Source organism: Chenopodium album, chromosome 11, assembly GCF_948465745.1.
Source record: "Chenopodium album chromosome 11, dcCheAlbu1.1, whole genome shotgun sequence".
Taxonomy (NCBI): Eukaryota; Viridiplantae; Streptophyta; class Magnoliopsida; order Caryophyllales; family Amaranthaceae; genus Chenopodium; species Chenopodium album.
The window spans coordinates 53,195,733-53,210,468 of record NC_137844.1 but is presented as its reverse complement, the minus strand read 5'-3'; the positions used below and the strand labels follow the sequence as shown (position 1 = coordinate 53,210,468).

Here is a 14,736-nt window from a genome sequence, read left to right as displayed (position 1 = left end):
CTGAACTGAACTAAATTGAAATAAACTGATTGAAGCTAAACTGAAATTAAGCTTAAGAGAACAATCCCTAAAATATAATTAGTTATTGTGCCCTAAATATAAGGATGATAAGTAGTTGAAATCAACTCATAACAAAATTTAAGAAACACGTACTTAGTACTTTATTATATGTATTTTTGGACTTTTTATATGTTTACATATTGTTAGGGACTTTTGAATAATTAGGTGGAACAAGTCAATTAAAGGACTCCTATTTAGAGAAATTGTGGCAAATTTAAATTTATGTACTCTGATACTACAATCGTATTATTTTATGAATTGGGTATATATATATATATATCAATTACATAATACTAAAAGCGAATCTGACATGACACTTGTCATGTTCTGATTAAAAATTTTCCCGCCACTTTTTTCTTTCCCTTTTTTTTTTCCCTTTTTGTACAAAATCTTCATTAATATCAATTTATATAACCTATAATATTTAATCTTCAATTTGGCAATTATATTTGAAATATATTCTATATGCATATTTTTTATAATTATTTATAATTGGTATTTTTCTATAATAAACAAACATATAAGGTAATATATTAAATTAGAATAATGTACTAATCCCGTACTTCGTATTATTCTACAATGTATTTTTTCTTTGAAAGTTTTTTTTTTTTTGCTCCAACCAGGATTAGACACTTTAGCTTTTACTATAAATTTTTTGATTTATTATTAATAATAACACTACAATTCAATAACTATAAACATAAATATAAAACAAAAATTAAAAAACCTTAGGGATTGTTTGGCATTGTTTTTTGTTTTCAGTTTTCAGTTTTTTTGAAAACAAAAAACCAAAAACAGGAAACAAGAAAAAGGTGTTTCCACTTTTCTATTGTCAGTTTTCAAAATTATCATAATTTTAATAAATTTGACTAATTTTTATTCATTTTATGACTTATATTATATGATTGTAAAAAACAAAAAACCAAAAAACAGAAAACCACAATGATGCCAAACGAACCCTAATTATTAATTGTCATAAAAGTTAAGTCAATTAAATTTATATTAAACATTTTTCCAGTTATAGTATGCTATAAAATATTGTGCCCGTCAAAACATGCCAACAAAATTGGGAAATATGGGGTATATAATTACATTGCACGGGTTATAATTAACATAAATTTTATTCTCATATAAAACAGTATAACCATTAAATTTGAGTGTTTTTTTTTTTTAATGTTTAATAATCAATAACTTTTGATAACAATATAATATTAATTCAAGTTAATTTTTTTTTTTGAAAAGAAATTCAAGTATTTGTTTTAATTTTTTTTTTTGTATATATATATATATATATATATATATATATATATATATATATATATATGTTTATGTTATATTAACATTGTAATTCATAATTTGATTAAGTAAAACCGTGCATTGCACGGGACCTTAAACTAGTATATATATATATATATATATATATATATATATATATATATATATATATATATATATATATATATATATATATATATATATATATATATTGATGGACTAATAATAAAGTTATCCACTAAATTAAGCTACCCCATGTACTATTTTTTTGATGTGCTAATTACTAGTCCACCAACGTAACGGTAATTGGGTAGCAAGAATACAACATGTAATTATCCGACATAACGTAACAAGATACCAGCAGCAACAAAACAAGTTTATGAACCATGAAAATAAAAATGTGGCGTAAAGTTTGCAAATAATTATAACTTGAATTCACATCTTGAGGGCCAGTTGTCCAATCATAGTTGTTGCAATTTCACTTCTTATCCAAGGAAATGAGAGTTAAGTATAATGGAAGGACTTTACTTTTTGATTTTTTCACCTTTAAGGACCCCTCACTTTTTTTTCACCTTTGAGGACCTAAGTTTTGATTACGGCCAAAATGGAGTTAAGTTAACTCAAGGTGAGTTAAGCATAAAGTTCTGACATCACTAATAAGAAAGTTAACAAAACTCTAAGACCTAACATTCCTTTTTTTTTTCACCTTTAAGGACCTCTTATTTTTTTATATTTTTTTTTTCACTTTTAATTAAGTAGTTTAAGTGTGAACAATTCCAATTCCTCTTCCTCCATTGCAACCATTTCTATTAATTTACCAATTTAATAATAAACAACATATCATTTAATTTAATCAACTTTGAACTAGATTCATCAAATCAAAATCCAGTACTAACCTGAAACAGATGTCACAAATTACCAACTTTCATCAAGTCTCTTTGTCCAAAAATAAAATGAGAAAAAAATGAAAAAAAAATATTACTTCAGTTTCTTATTATTTACAAAAATGAATTATTTATACATATCTCAAACATAATAACCCTTTATTACAAATAATAAGAAACGAAAGTAGTAAAATAAAACTTTCATTAAATATGAAAACACATAAATCCAAAACAATCAAATTCAACCCATAAAATACAAAACTATCATCAACCTTATCAAACAATACACCATAAAAAACCAATCAACCAAAAAATTAGTAAAAATAAAAAAATTCAATTATCCGTCGGTGGAGTAACTGCCTAGAGAATGAGAAAGAAATACTTCTGATTGAGGAATTAACATTTATGCATGATAATGAATTAATTAGGATATATGTTTGCACTTCATGATATATAAAGAATTGATAAAATCCATTCAAAAAAAAAAAAAGAATTGATAAAATAACGTTGACATAAATTAAGTAAGGACTAAGTTTTTATTTTTTATTTATTTTATTTGCTCTGGTGAGTTGAAGTTGAGTTAAATTGTTGGAAAGTTAACCACAAGTCCTGAAAGGTGAAAAAAAAAGTAGAAACTCCTTAAAAATGAAAAAATCAAAAGGTGAACTCCTTCTCTTATACTTAACTCAAGGAAATGAAATTATTAGTTGGGATTTTGGCAAATTGGTAACAAATATTTAGGAATTACGACCATATATACACATTTTTGCAGTTATAAAGATACACGAACAAGAGTATGTTACATAACTTCATTTAAGCTCATTTCATCTCCTCAACTAATTTTCACTTATTACATTAGATAAAATAAGGGTTAATAAGATTTATTGACATTTAAACTTTAAAATAAACCTTACAACGTCCAATATAATAGGGTAAGGTCGGATCAGATAAAGCTCATAAGTTTCCTATAACATTAAGGGTCTGTTCACTTCAGCTTAATTTCAGTTCAATTCAGTTCAGTTCAGTTTAGTTCAGTTCTGCTCCTTATTTTCTTCTCTCATAAAATATTCATTTCAGCTCTATTCAGTTCAGTTCAGCTCCAATCAGTTTAATTCAGTTCAGCTCAATTCAATAAATGAACAGACCTTAAGTTATCACTAATATAAATTCAAGGCTAATAAAATAAGATAAATAAAATTCAAGTGATGATAACCCTACTTATATTAATTCCAATGTATATATACGCTCCTAAGTCCCAAGTAATGTGACAGATTTCCTCACAAAAAAAAAAAAAAAAAAAAAAAAAAAAAAAAAAAAAAAAAGGGTGACATATAATGATATAAGAAAATTGTATGAGGTGTAACGCCGTGTAGGCTGTGTAGCTATAATTTCCTTCTCCTTTTTGTCAATTTTAAGTTAATGTTCAATATTATATTGATCAATCGTTAATTGACTAATTCAAGTAAAAGTCCTACTAATTTTTAGACATTCTATCATTATTACTTAAGATAGATTAGTAATAATAAGCCGGGGTACAAATATATACGAAGTACATATTTAATTATATACTTAATCAAACAACATCATATGATTATATCGTATAGTAGTAGTACTACATATTCATACACGCGACGTTCTCCTTACCACAAACTACGTACAAGTATATACTTCCTATATTATGTAGTCCGTATCATGTAGGCAATTTTGCCTATTTTTGGTTGTTTTGCTTGCTTAAATCAACTATAATTTCTAAGGACAGATGATGATTAAAACATCCAACTGGCTGAAGGCCCAACCCCTAGCTCTTTACAACTAACAACATTCTTAAATCTAAATAAGGAAAATAAAAAGTTTTTCTTACCAAATTTGATCTGAAGTTTACAACCACCATAAGCTCCTTTCTAAGGTGGAACATGAATACATGATGACCATATAGGCTATGGGAAAAGTGTTCAATTATTTTTAAAGGTGGGGATGATTCATGATTGTGGATTGAAGGGGAAAGCTTAGTAGCCAAGAAATAGTTATCTAAATTGCCTTAAATTAAAAATAAATAAATAAACATTAATATTTTTTTTATAGTAAATTGAATTCATTAATAAAAAGTCATTCGACATCTACAAAGAGAATCGAATTTAACAAATACATAAGTTAAAGCATATAAAAATTTCCTTCATAAAAACTACGTACGATCGTCGAGCAAATCTTGCATTGTGGAACATTTCCCGCTTATATCGCTATATAATACAACCTTGTTGGAGAGACAATTTATCGATCCTTTATATATAGTCGTGAAAAATGATTTCCATTGGATTCATCTGATCATGTTCGAAAATTGATAACTTTTGCGACCCTGCATAATTTTACAACAACGAAACAATTTCACAACAATCCATCAGATTTATCATTCCGATTTTAAGCTAAAGATATTCCTCCTCGAAAAAGGGAGATAAACCATGTCTTTTGAATGAGGTCGAAAAACCTTGTCTTTCGAAAAGAGATCGAAAAAACCTTGTCTTTCGAAAAGAGATCGAAAAAACCTTTGTCTTTCGAAAAGAGATCGAAAACTCTTTTTTTTGAAGGAGAAATCATTACTTTAAACCTAAAAAAAACAAACAAAAAAGTCCAAAGTAACAAAGGTTGGGGCTTTGGGGCTTTTCCATCGGTAAAAACTGATGGAAGCCCCTTCAAAAATTGAAAAATGGGGGCTAGGGTTTTCTTTAGAGAGAATAGAGGGGAGAGTAGAGAGCGTCTGAAACGGAGAAACTACGTCATATTTTTTTAAAAAAAAATAGAGTTTTAAGTGAAATATGGAATCTGCAAGCTTCATAAATTGTAGCTCATCATCGAAAAAATGGATAAAACAAAATGATGATAGTGTAAAAAAAAAAAAAAAATTTGTTAAAACAACAAGCAGATTAAGTTAGTTTTATCTCAACAAAATTTTGTAGCCATTGGTAGTGTTGGAGATGCTTAGAGATGCATATCATGTTGGTTTAAGTATGGTTTGATGCAAACTAGTAGGTGGTTGAGAAATGGTGAGTGGATTGAGTTGTTCATAGGTTAGTTTGAATTGTGCATGGATTTGAGCTCGGGGTAAGACATGGGTAAATTGATCGTGTGTTAGTGCCTTAGCCCTAGCGATAGCCATCGGCTTATAATGGATCGTGTGTTAGTGCCTTAGCCCTAGTGATAGCCATCGGTTTATTTTAAGTTTTATTTGATGCAAACAAGGCTTGGGCATGATGAGAGATGAAATAGGACCAGATCAAGTTGGTTCATGAATTGGGTTAAATTGTGAATGGGTTGATTAGGGGCGACCCTGCTTAAGCTTGGGTCATGACATGAGTTGAATGGGTCATATATTGGATAATTAATAAATTTTACATTGTTTTTTTCAATTCTTTATAGAAAGCGAGTGTATGGTGCTTCATTGGTTGGTTGGGTTCTAAGGGAAAAAAATTTGACCCATAGCCCACCCACCCTAGAAGACGAGTGGTGTTGTATTAGTGGTAGATTGGTAGGTTGTGATATTCTAGAGATGCCTCCTAGATTATTTTTGAGGGTGTTTGGTTTAGGGAATTTAGGACTTACATGCATTTTGAAACTCGTACAAGTCATACCATAAATCCTTATAAACATAAGCGAATGTAGGTTTGCCTCAGACCAATATTTTAAGGTATCAAATAAAAGAAAAAAACTTCATCATTTTCAAAATCAAACCAAACAGATGAATCAAGTTTCAAATTCATACTATTATGATTTCTTCATTCCTAATTCCAATCCAATACCACGAACAAATGCCCCCATAGATGGCCATAGTCGAGTCTAGGGGTGAGCAAAAATTTCGGGTACTCGGAATAGGAACTGGAACCGGTTAGAAACCGGCGAGTCCAAATCTGGAATTGGACATGGTGGTTCCAATTTCCGGGTAATAAATTTAAGAATTGGTTGCAACTGATTCCAATTTCAATTCCCAATTTTTTGGACCCGAAACCGGTTGGGAACCCGGCTACCCAATATATATTAAACTAAATATATTTTTTTCTTAAAAAAAATATGTTAAATGTATCAAGTTATTAAAATAAAAAAATATATTATTAATATCTAACCTAAATAAAATAGCTTCATGCAATCATGCATATATAAATATAAGTATTAAACGCTAAAAATGAAAATAGGATCAAAATAAGTATTAAATTTGTATTAAAAGGAAAAATTGTCAAAAAATAATACAAACTTTGAGCGGTCCGCTAAAAACAAGTCAATCTTTTAATTATTTCTAAATATTACAAACTTTGAGGGATATCCGCTTTAAACAAGTTATTTTTACCTACAACTTATTTAGCCGGTTAATTTTTTTATAAAGTTGTTTAATAGTTTTTTTTAAAAAATAATACAATGTCACATGTTCCATATAACCTGTTCATAAGGTAACTAATCGGTTTTAACTTATTTAAAGCAGATACCCCTCAAAGTTTGTATTATTCAAAAATAATTAAAAGTTTGACTTGTTTTTGGTGGATTGCTCAAAGTTTGTATTATTTTTGACAATTTTTCCAATTTAACAATTATGTACATAAATGAGTACTCGGAACCGGACCCGATATCCGACGATTTCAATTCCAATTCCTAAAGTTTAGGACCCAGTTAAAGTAGTTCCAATTCCAATTTCGAATTTTAAGACTCAATACCAACCAAATCCGGGTCCGATTCCTAAAAATTTGACCGGATACCCGATTTGCTCACCCCTCGAGTTGCAAAGGAACATGGATTTAAGGCTTGGGCCTATAATAACAGCCTATCTATATCGGAGTAATCGGACCTCCAAAAACTAGTACTGGTACTCGTTAAAAATAAAACGTCAATAAAAAAAACTGCAAACAAAAAGGTTTACACATTGAAAACGTCTCAATCCACTCAAACGCTATCATCAAATGATCACAAAATTTGGAAGCTTTGGATATGGAGCACACACACTCACAAAAACTCACTTCCACTCTTTATTTACGCACAGAAAAACGAAGAGAGAGAAAATCCATTGAAGGAGGATGAGGACGATGATGCTCTCTGCATCTCCTCAACCAACCTTCAAGCTCAACAATGGCGGAAGTTCATTTAATCATTCTTTCAATCCTTTCAACTTGCGTCGCCGAATTCCCTGCTTATTTCAATTCAGGTATTTGAATTATATTTTTACAAATTTAGGTTTTTCTTTCTAACTTGATGAATTACGCTGTTTGATTGATTTGATTGTTCTTTTTTGTGAGAATTTTTGTGCTTTTTCTTTACTAGTTGTAATTTTTGTGTTTGATTTAGGATATGATTATGAACTTAGAATTGTTGGTAGCGTGGTTATCTTCTTTTGTAGGATGAATTTATAGTGTTAGTACTGGTTGCTTAGATGAAATCAATGAATTGTAGGATGTACTGTTAATTGCAAGCCGTAATTATTGTTAGATGATTGCTGATTTCTTGTTTAATTTACGAAGAGTCGTGTGCTCGTGTTGTTGATGTATAAGGTATGACATAAGAAAATTGCGAGCAATGTGATATTGATTGCCTGGATGAATTATCTTTGGTGAAATCTGAAATATTTTATATTTATACAATTTATTTAAATAACTGAAGGTTAGGTATAATATATAGAGATGTTTTTGACAAAAATTGGCCAAAAACGATAGGTTAGACGATAATTGTAGCGGTAATAGGTAAGGTAGCTTAATCTAGCTGAAAGTGAGTTGAAAAGGAAGCAAAACATTTGGTGAGATAAGATAAGGCGTTAAGGTACTTAGCTGAAAGTTGTATAATATTAGCAGAAATGGAAGGTAAAGTGAAGATACATTTAACAGTAGAAATTGACAGGCTAGCTATAATAGGGTTTAAAGGTTGAGATTTTTTCTTATCAAATACCTCTAAAGCTAAGGAAATTAAGTTGGTTGCATTGCTTACCAGGCACTTCTAATTGGAAGTTAAAATAATTTTAATTAGCTGCATACGTGCTTATCATTGCTTACCAAACAGGTTGTAAAGGATGGTGGCATAAGTAACTTGGCAAGGAATATGGTACTTCGAATTTTTAAGACTAAATTAACCTTTTGAATAAGCTATAAGATGACCATAATGGGTGTCCCATAAACTTTGGGAGTAACTAACGAGTGTGTTTTTGTAAGATACTGAAGGACTTAATAGATATAGGGTGATTTGAGCTGTCTTATGGCATGTTCAAATTTTTAATGTGTGAAGATATAGTTGCTTTGTTTTTTTTTTTTTTTTATGGGTATTCTTGATAAGGCTTTAGGAAATGCAAAAGTTAATCTTCCCAGTTGCACTCCTCACTGTGTCCCTTATTCCTCTTTTCTACTTAGCAGTCAAATGGACAACACCCTAATCTTGTGCAATGTTAGGTAAGGGGATATTTCCCTGAACTTTAAAAGAGGAAATTTCAACCTTGAAAAGATGAACTGCATTTTTAGTGAATATCATAAAATGGATGAACTTTAATAACAATGTGGACTCCTGTTGCCTCTTGCCTTTAGATGGTAATCTGCACGGAATTAATTACCATCACATAGAAAAAGTCGAAGTGGTTAAAAATAGTATGGTTAGATACCAATTCACTTAGGAAATAATTAGCTATAGTTTATCTTAGATATGAATGTGCTCCTAAGCAGTCCAGCCATCATATACTGAGAGAAGCCTCTGTTGCCAGTGATATTTCAAGGAGGTCCCACCTCAAAACCTTATGAAGCAGACACAACTTTCTAGTTTCTTCAATGTGGGATCACATTCATTTAACGTGGGATAACACTTCCATTCACATGTTGGTTCGTTCATGGGCTCAACTGAGAGTTTAGAGAATATGGAGTGAAATTTGATAGATTTAGATGAAACATGAAGTTCATTTCTGAGTTCCTCCAAGGCTGACAGTGACCACTAACTAGATCTTTAGGCTTCTCCTTGTTGTACTTTCTTTCACACTCTTGAATATTTTAGGGGATATGACCTATTTACCTTATTTTTTTATGCATTAAAGTTCAACTTATTTCTTGCAGAGCTCTAAGCAAGAAGTACAACCCTATGCAGAAAAAGGATATTCAATTATTTGGACAAAAAGCGCACATATTCAATGAGCCTGTAAATCATCCTATCCTCCTGATCTGTCATGTGCTTATTTTATGAGCTCTTTTGTATTCTAATTGTAAAACAATGATCATCACGCTGTCTCTCTTCACCAGTTTGATTCAATTCTGAAAATGATACAGAAAACTGAAGTTAAAATATACTATGTAGTATTATCTGTTATCATATGTGTAAGTAGTTTATGAGTTGTGTGCTCATCTTTGAGTAACTCTTTATGATATCTAATGTTTTGTGTTGTATAGAAAGTTGCAACACTTCTCTAGTACATGGGTCGTTGATTAAGTAATCTGATTCTTCTTTGAACATTAATTGAATTACCACCACACTGCTTATAGTTCTTTGAAGTTCAATTGCCCATTTCACTGTCAGTGTACACCCCCCCCCCCCCCCCCCTCCACGGTGAGACCTCTTTTGCCTCTATGTAACTTGATGTGTATTTTACTGTGACTTGACTGCTTGTGTCAATGCATAATTATGCAACTATCATTGGAATCACTTATGCATGATAGAGGTTTTGTGAAATGCTATTACAGTTTCTGACCTCTCACATTTATGGTGTCATTCTTATGTAATGTATATGTTTATCTGACCCTATGTCCATGCAAAAGTCTTTTGCAATCAATTTCCTGTGTATATCATGCTGAACTCCATCTGGATTCACTGTTACCAATATGATATTATAGAAGCTACACATTGTCTTATGTTACATGCACTATATGCACATGCAAATATTTCTATGATAAAGCCTTTTGGATTAATGTATGATACATTGCAGGAGTGCAGGCTCAATGAAAATGGGAGTCCGCATAAAATTGCCGACTTGTGCGAGGACCAATATGATCTTTGTGCTTCGAATTTATCTACTTCGATTCAGTGCAGAGCAGATGAGATTATTGCTGAGATGGACAATTCATCCTTCGATAAATCAACACGGCAATTGCTGAAGTTTGTTTTTCTCTTTGGGATGCTCACAGTCCAGGGTGCTGAAAACGCAAGTGCTACTTCAAATGTTATGGACAACTTACAGTCAGCAAACTTCTTTGGGGACCTTAGTGACATTAGCACAGGTTTCGCTTCAGTTAGGAAAATCTCCCTGCAACTATTGCAATGTGCATTCATACTAAGTTCATGCTAAACTAGACTATCTTCTGAAATACGAAGTAATACATAGTGTGAGGTATATCTGGAGCGTGACTCTGCAAAACCTTCAATGTTACTCAACAGCCCTTAAATACTCATTATATAGACTACTTAATCAGTTATGCCCCTCCCTTTTACACCCTTTTACAAGAAACAAAACTACAAAAGATGATATAAGTTAGGTTTTTTTTTGCTTGCCATTCTCATTCTTGACATTATGAAAGATATTATGTTGTATATTTTCTTCCTTATATGTGTTACTCATGGTTGCCTCTCCATTTCATAGCTCCTAGTACATAGATCTATTTCATTTCCAATGCTGTATTTAGTAACTTGGCTGATATATGTTCTTCTGCAGGCATTCTTGCTGATCTTCTTTTCTGAACTTGGGGACAAGACATTCTTTATTGCAGTAAGCACTAACAAACTTGTCAAAGCCTAATTGGCCAAGTTGACTTTGACTGATAGCCTTTTCTTTATTTTTCTACATTTACTGTTTATCTCATGTAGTGACTCAATCCTGTGATTTCAGAGGAATACACTCAAATTTTTAAATAGTACAGAGTATAATAAGCTATCAATTGTGTACATTTCATAAGGGCATGCATTTCTGAGAATTGATTGCCTGAATTTGCCTCCCTACAAGTTTTTCTTCCTTTACAATTATATCTAATAAATTTTGCTGTTCCTGATATGTGGTTCATTACTGTCCAGGCATTATTAGCTGCCAGAAATTCTGCTGCTGTTGTTTTCGCAGGCACTTTTGGTGCACTTGGGTATGTTATTTCTTGCCATTCATGTTGCTAAGATGCCCTTTGCTTTCATGTTGTTTGTTCTGCATGTAATCATAATTCTTGGACCTTATAGATGAATGCATGTGAATAGTTTGATATAGATTTATACTGCATTCTTTTTTTATTTTGTAAGCTTCATTATACAATGCCAGAACAACTGAAGAAGTATGCCATAAAGAAGTAGAATTTTTTATTTTTTTTTTACTTTGTTCATGAACAGTTGTATGATTTGAACTGTTGAAGTTTCTTCTTTTTTAATGGGCTCTAATTTACAGTAATATCTATGATCTTAACAGGATCATGACTATAATATCAGTGCTACTGGGTAGGACTTTTCACTATATTGATGGTGTCCTTCCATTCAGGTAATATTGGTGCATTATGATATAAATTACTAAATTAGCCGTGAATATATTTCAAAATTCATTTCGAGGCGAACACTGAAGTATACACGCTTATTTATTGTTTTGAGAATTCTATAACTATGATCAGACCTTAATATAATCAACCATGTCTTTGCTGAATACACAACACAATCTGTAATTATGTAAAGGCTAGGAATTTAAGGGTATATCTAATCAAAAACCAAATGCTCCTGTCATCAAGTTATAGGTTTTGGGGAAATGTCATTATCCATTTGCAATTTTAAGGATTATACACATTACAAGTTTACAACTAGTTTTCATAATTGGTATTGACGCATGGATGATACGTAGTTCTGAGTTTTGTTTAGGGAAATTAAAAAACTCATGTGTCGTACTAATCATTTCATTCATTCTCCTTCACAAAGTCACAATTGATCAATAATTTTGCAGTTTTGCTGGGAGTGATTTGCCTATTGATGATATTGCTGCAGTCTGTCTCCTTGTAAGTTTTCTAATATTTGTGTCTTGAAAATAGGGCTATGTGTTGCGTGTACAGAATCTGTTGATGGATGGTGAGTGGTGGAGGATGAAGTGTTTTTTTATTAATCTTTCAGGTGTATTTTGGGGTCACGACACTGATTGATGCCAGTTCAAGTGACAGTCAAAAGGCTGAAGATGAACAGAAAGAGGTAGTTAAATAGTTATATGCTTGGCGTAACAGCCAGAAATTCTTAGCTTTTAAGTTAGAATTATTTGGGATTTACATGAATGTAATGTTTGTTGATTATGTGGACTGTTTAATTTGCCTTCATATCAAGATCAAGTGATAGGATGAGTTTCGGAGTCTTCTTTAATTATTAAAAATTTGACATGATCTTGTAGGGGGTGAAAATAGGTGGTGGCTATTACATACCAAATATTGATAAGGCTTTATTCTTCATTTGTTTAGCTGGCTTACTATCTACAAGTATAGAAAACAGGTGCTACGTTTTAAAGCTATGGTCCTTTTGTGCATATATTACTAGTGTATTATATGTTTTATTGTTGATTCTTTTACATGTTTCTATTTTTTATTCTATCTTAAATGCGATGTTTAGCTTCCTTTGGCATCTTTGTCGATGTTGATAACCATTTTTCTCCTTTTGTGTCCTGTCTCTTTTAACTTTATGGCCTTTGTTGGTCTTCTTATTTTCTTCCTCAGCTATCTCTCCTCTTTATGGGAAAGAAATTTAATGCTAAAGAACAAAATGTGTTGCCTTTTGAACTAGGCTGAGCTGGCAGTGTCCGAATTTTCTGGAAATGGTGCTGGGATCATAGCTGCTGCTGGTACAATTGTTAGTACATTTGCCTTGGTTTTTGTTGCTGAATGGGGTGACAAATCATTCTTCTCGACAATAGGTGAGTTGACTGACTAGTCTAATTTTAGCCGGAAACTAGCAGACAATTCACTATTTAAAAGTTTGTATGCGTTTAAAATGTTCATTTCTGTTGAGTGTGTTGACACACTAGTACACTACATTTAAATTAACATTTCCCCAATAATGGATGTCAGTTTTGAGAATCCTTAGTGTTGTACCCTGATGATGAGGCTGCTGTTCACCCTTTTCCTGATGCATAATAACAATCAGCTACTTCATTCATAGCTCCATATAAAAGTATTTTGCATCATTTTGCATGATTTATAGTTCTACTTTATTATTGAATTTTTTACTTCTTTTTTTCATATGAAATAGTTCCTCATAGTAGCACTCCTACTTAAGAGTGCAAGAAGCTATATATGAAGTGTAACCATAGCTTCCCTTGTCGCCTTCTAAGTGAAAGCTCAGTGGATGTGTTTACCGCAGTGTAGAAAAGGTTTTCTTCTACAGAACTTGCTTTGAATTTTTGACTTATTATTATATTTGTACAGCACTTGCTGCAGCCTCTTCACCTCTTGGAGTCATTGGTGGAGCACTTGCTGGTCATGGAGTAGCAACCTTGGTAATATATTCAAAGTTACAAATACTTTGTATCAACTAACAATTTTAACAGGTTATGAACTTTATTTTCTCAACTTTAAGTCTCTGTCATGTACTTAATAAGTCATCTAAATGCAGCTTGCTGTAGCAGGGGGATCCTTGCTGGGTAATTTCTTGTCTGAAAAAGTAAGCTTTCATCCATTTCCAAAATATTAGAACAACCCCCCCACCCCTCTAACACACACCGCTGCCACCTCCAAATTAAAAGACCATATCTTTCATAGACAATTACATGAACACAGTAAAATCTTCCAAGCTGTCTCCAATTGAGCTCATCACTGTCATTTACCCTTTGATTCTACAAGTTTTTGTTTTAATGTTTCACACTGACTGCGGGTTAAAATTTAATTTTTGTAGGTAATCTCATATGTTGGGGGTGTTCTATTTCTCGTCTTTGCCAGCATAACATTGATCGAGATAATTCAAGGTTAGACACTTCCATAGTTCTGTTTGTATATTAGAATGGACAATGATCCTGCGTTGCCAATTTGTAGAAAAGCAATGCGGGTTCGTTCTAACTGATTATGTTCATCTCAATGTAATTCCCTCATTCTTTTTTTTCCTTCATTGATCTCCATCACTTGTACTCTAATCTTGTTCTTTAAGATTCGTTCTGCCCAATGTCTCCATTTTCCGCTTCTGTTATTGTAGTTTTTCTCGCTTTCTCACTCATTTATCCATTACACATATTGAGATTGCTTTACTGATCCATTGAAAACGGCCGCAATTATGGTTGCATCATGCATGCATTTAATTACCCCATAGAAAGGAAATTATAATACATAATCTAGGACCACAACACCACCATTAGTTTGTCAAAAATATCGCCTCATATAATTAAATAGACACCGTAAACATATTTTCTGTGAAGTCAGGTAATCTCATGTGTTGTAAGATAATTACGTGTTGTTTTAGACTATGTTTAGTCAGTCGAATTGTGCACTTTAGATGTCATTGATTGAAAATGACATGCCATTGAAGTTACAGGGAAGATGTCAAGACTCAAGATTGCACTTAAAGCCAAATTAAAGCAAAAAATAAGAATAATAATAGGGGA

At 31.8% G+C, this 14,736-nt stretch overlaps 1 protein-coding gene across 1 annotated transcript; it reads left to right on the top strand.

Annotated features, from left to right (window-relative positions):
• Positions 1-7,138: 7,138 nt before the first annotated feature.
• Positions 7,139-14,306, top strand: LOC145569183 (GDT1-like protein 1, chloroplastic). The gene is made up of 12 exons (XM_081628538.1): positions 7,139-7,398; positions 9,275-9,356; positions 10,138-10,440; positions 10,861-10,914; positions 11,217-11,278; positions 11,593-11,661; positions 12,112-12,163; positions 12,276-12,350; positions 12,930-13,059; positions 13,571-13,641; positions 13,758-13,805; positions 14,037-14,306. Exons 1-12 carry the CDS (start codon positions 7,271-7,273, stop codon positions 14,109-14,111), a joined length of 1,149 nt encoding a protein of 382 aa, XP_081484664.1. The 5' UTR covers positions 7,139-7,270; the 3' UTR covers positions 14,112-14,306.
• The last annotated feature ends 430 nt before the right edge of the window (positions 14,307-14,736 follow it).

What these genes read in the sequence shown, in the direction of transcription:
- LOC145569183 (XM_081628538.1), top strand. Translation starts at nt 7,271, where the DNA reads ATGAGGACGATGATGCTCTCTGCATCTCCTCAACCAACCTTCAAGCTC. An exon ending in CGCACATATTCAATGAGCCT is followed by an intron (nt 9,357 to 10,137) that starts GTAAATCATCCT and finishes GATACATTGCAG; the next exon opens with GAGTGCAGGCTCAATGAAAA. An exon ending in TTGCTGCAGTCTGTCTCCTT is followed by an intron (nt 12,164 to 12,275) that starts GTAAGTTTTCTA and finishes TTAATCTTTCAG; the next exon opens with GTGTATTTTGGGGTCACGAC.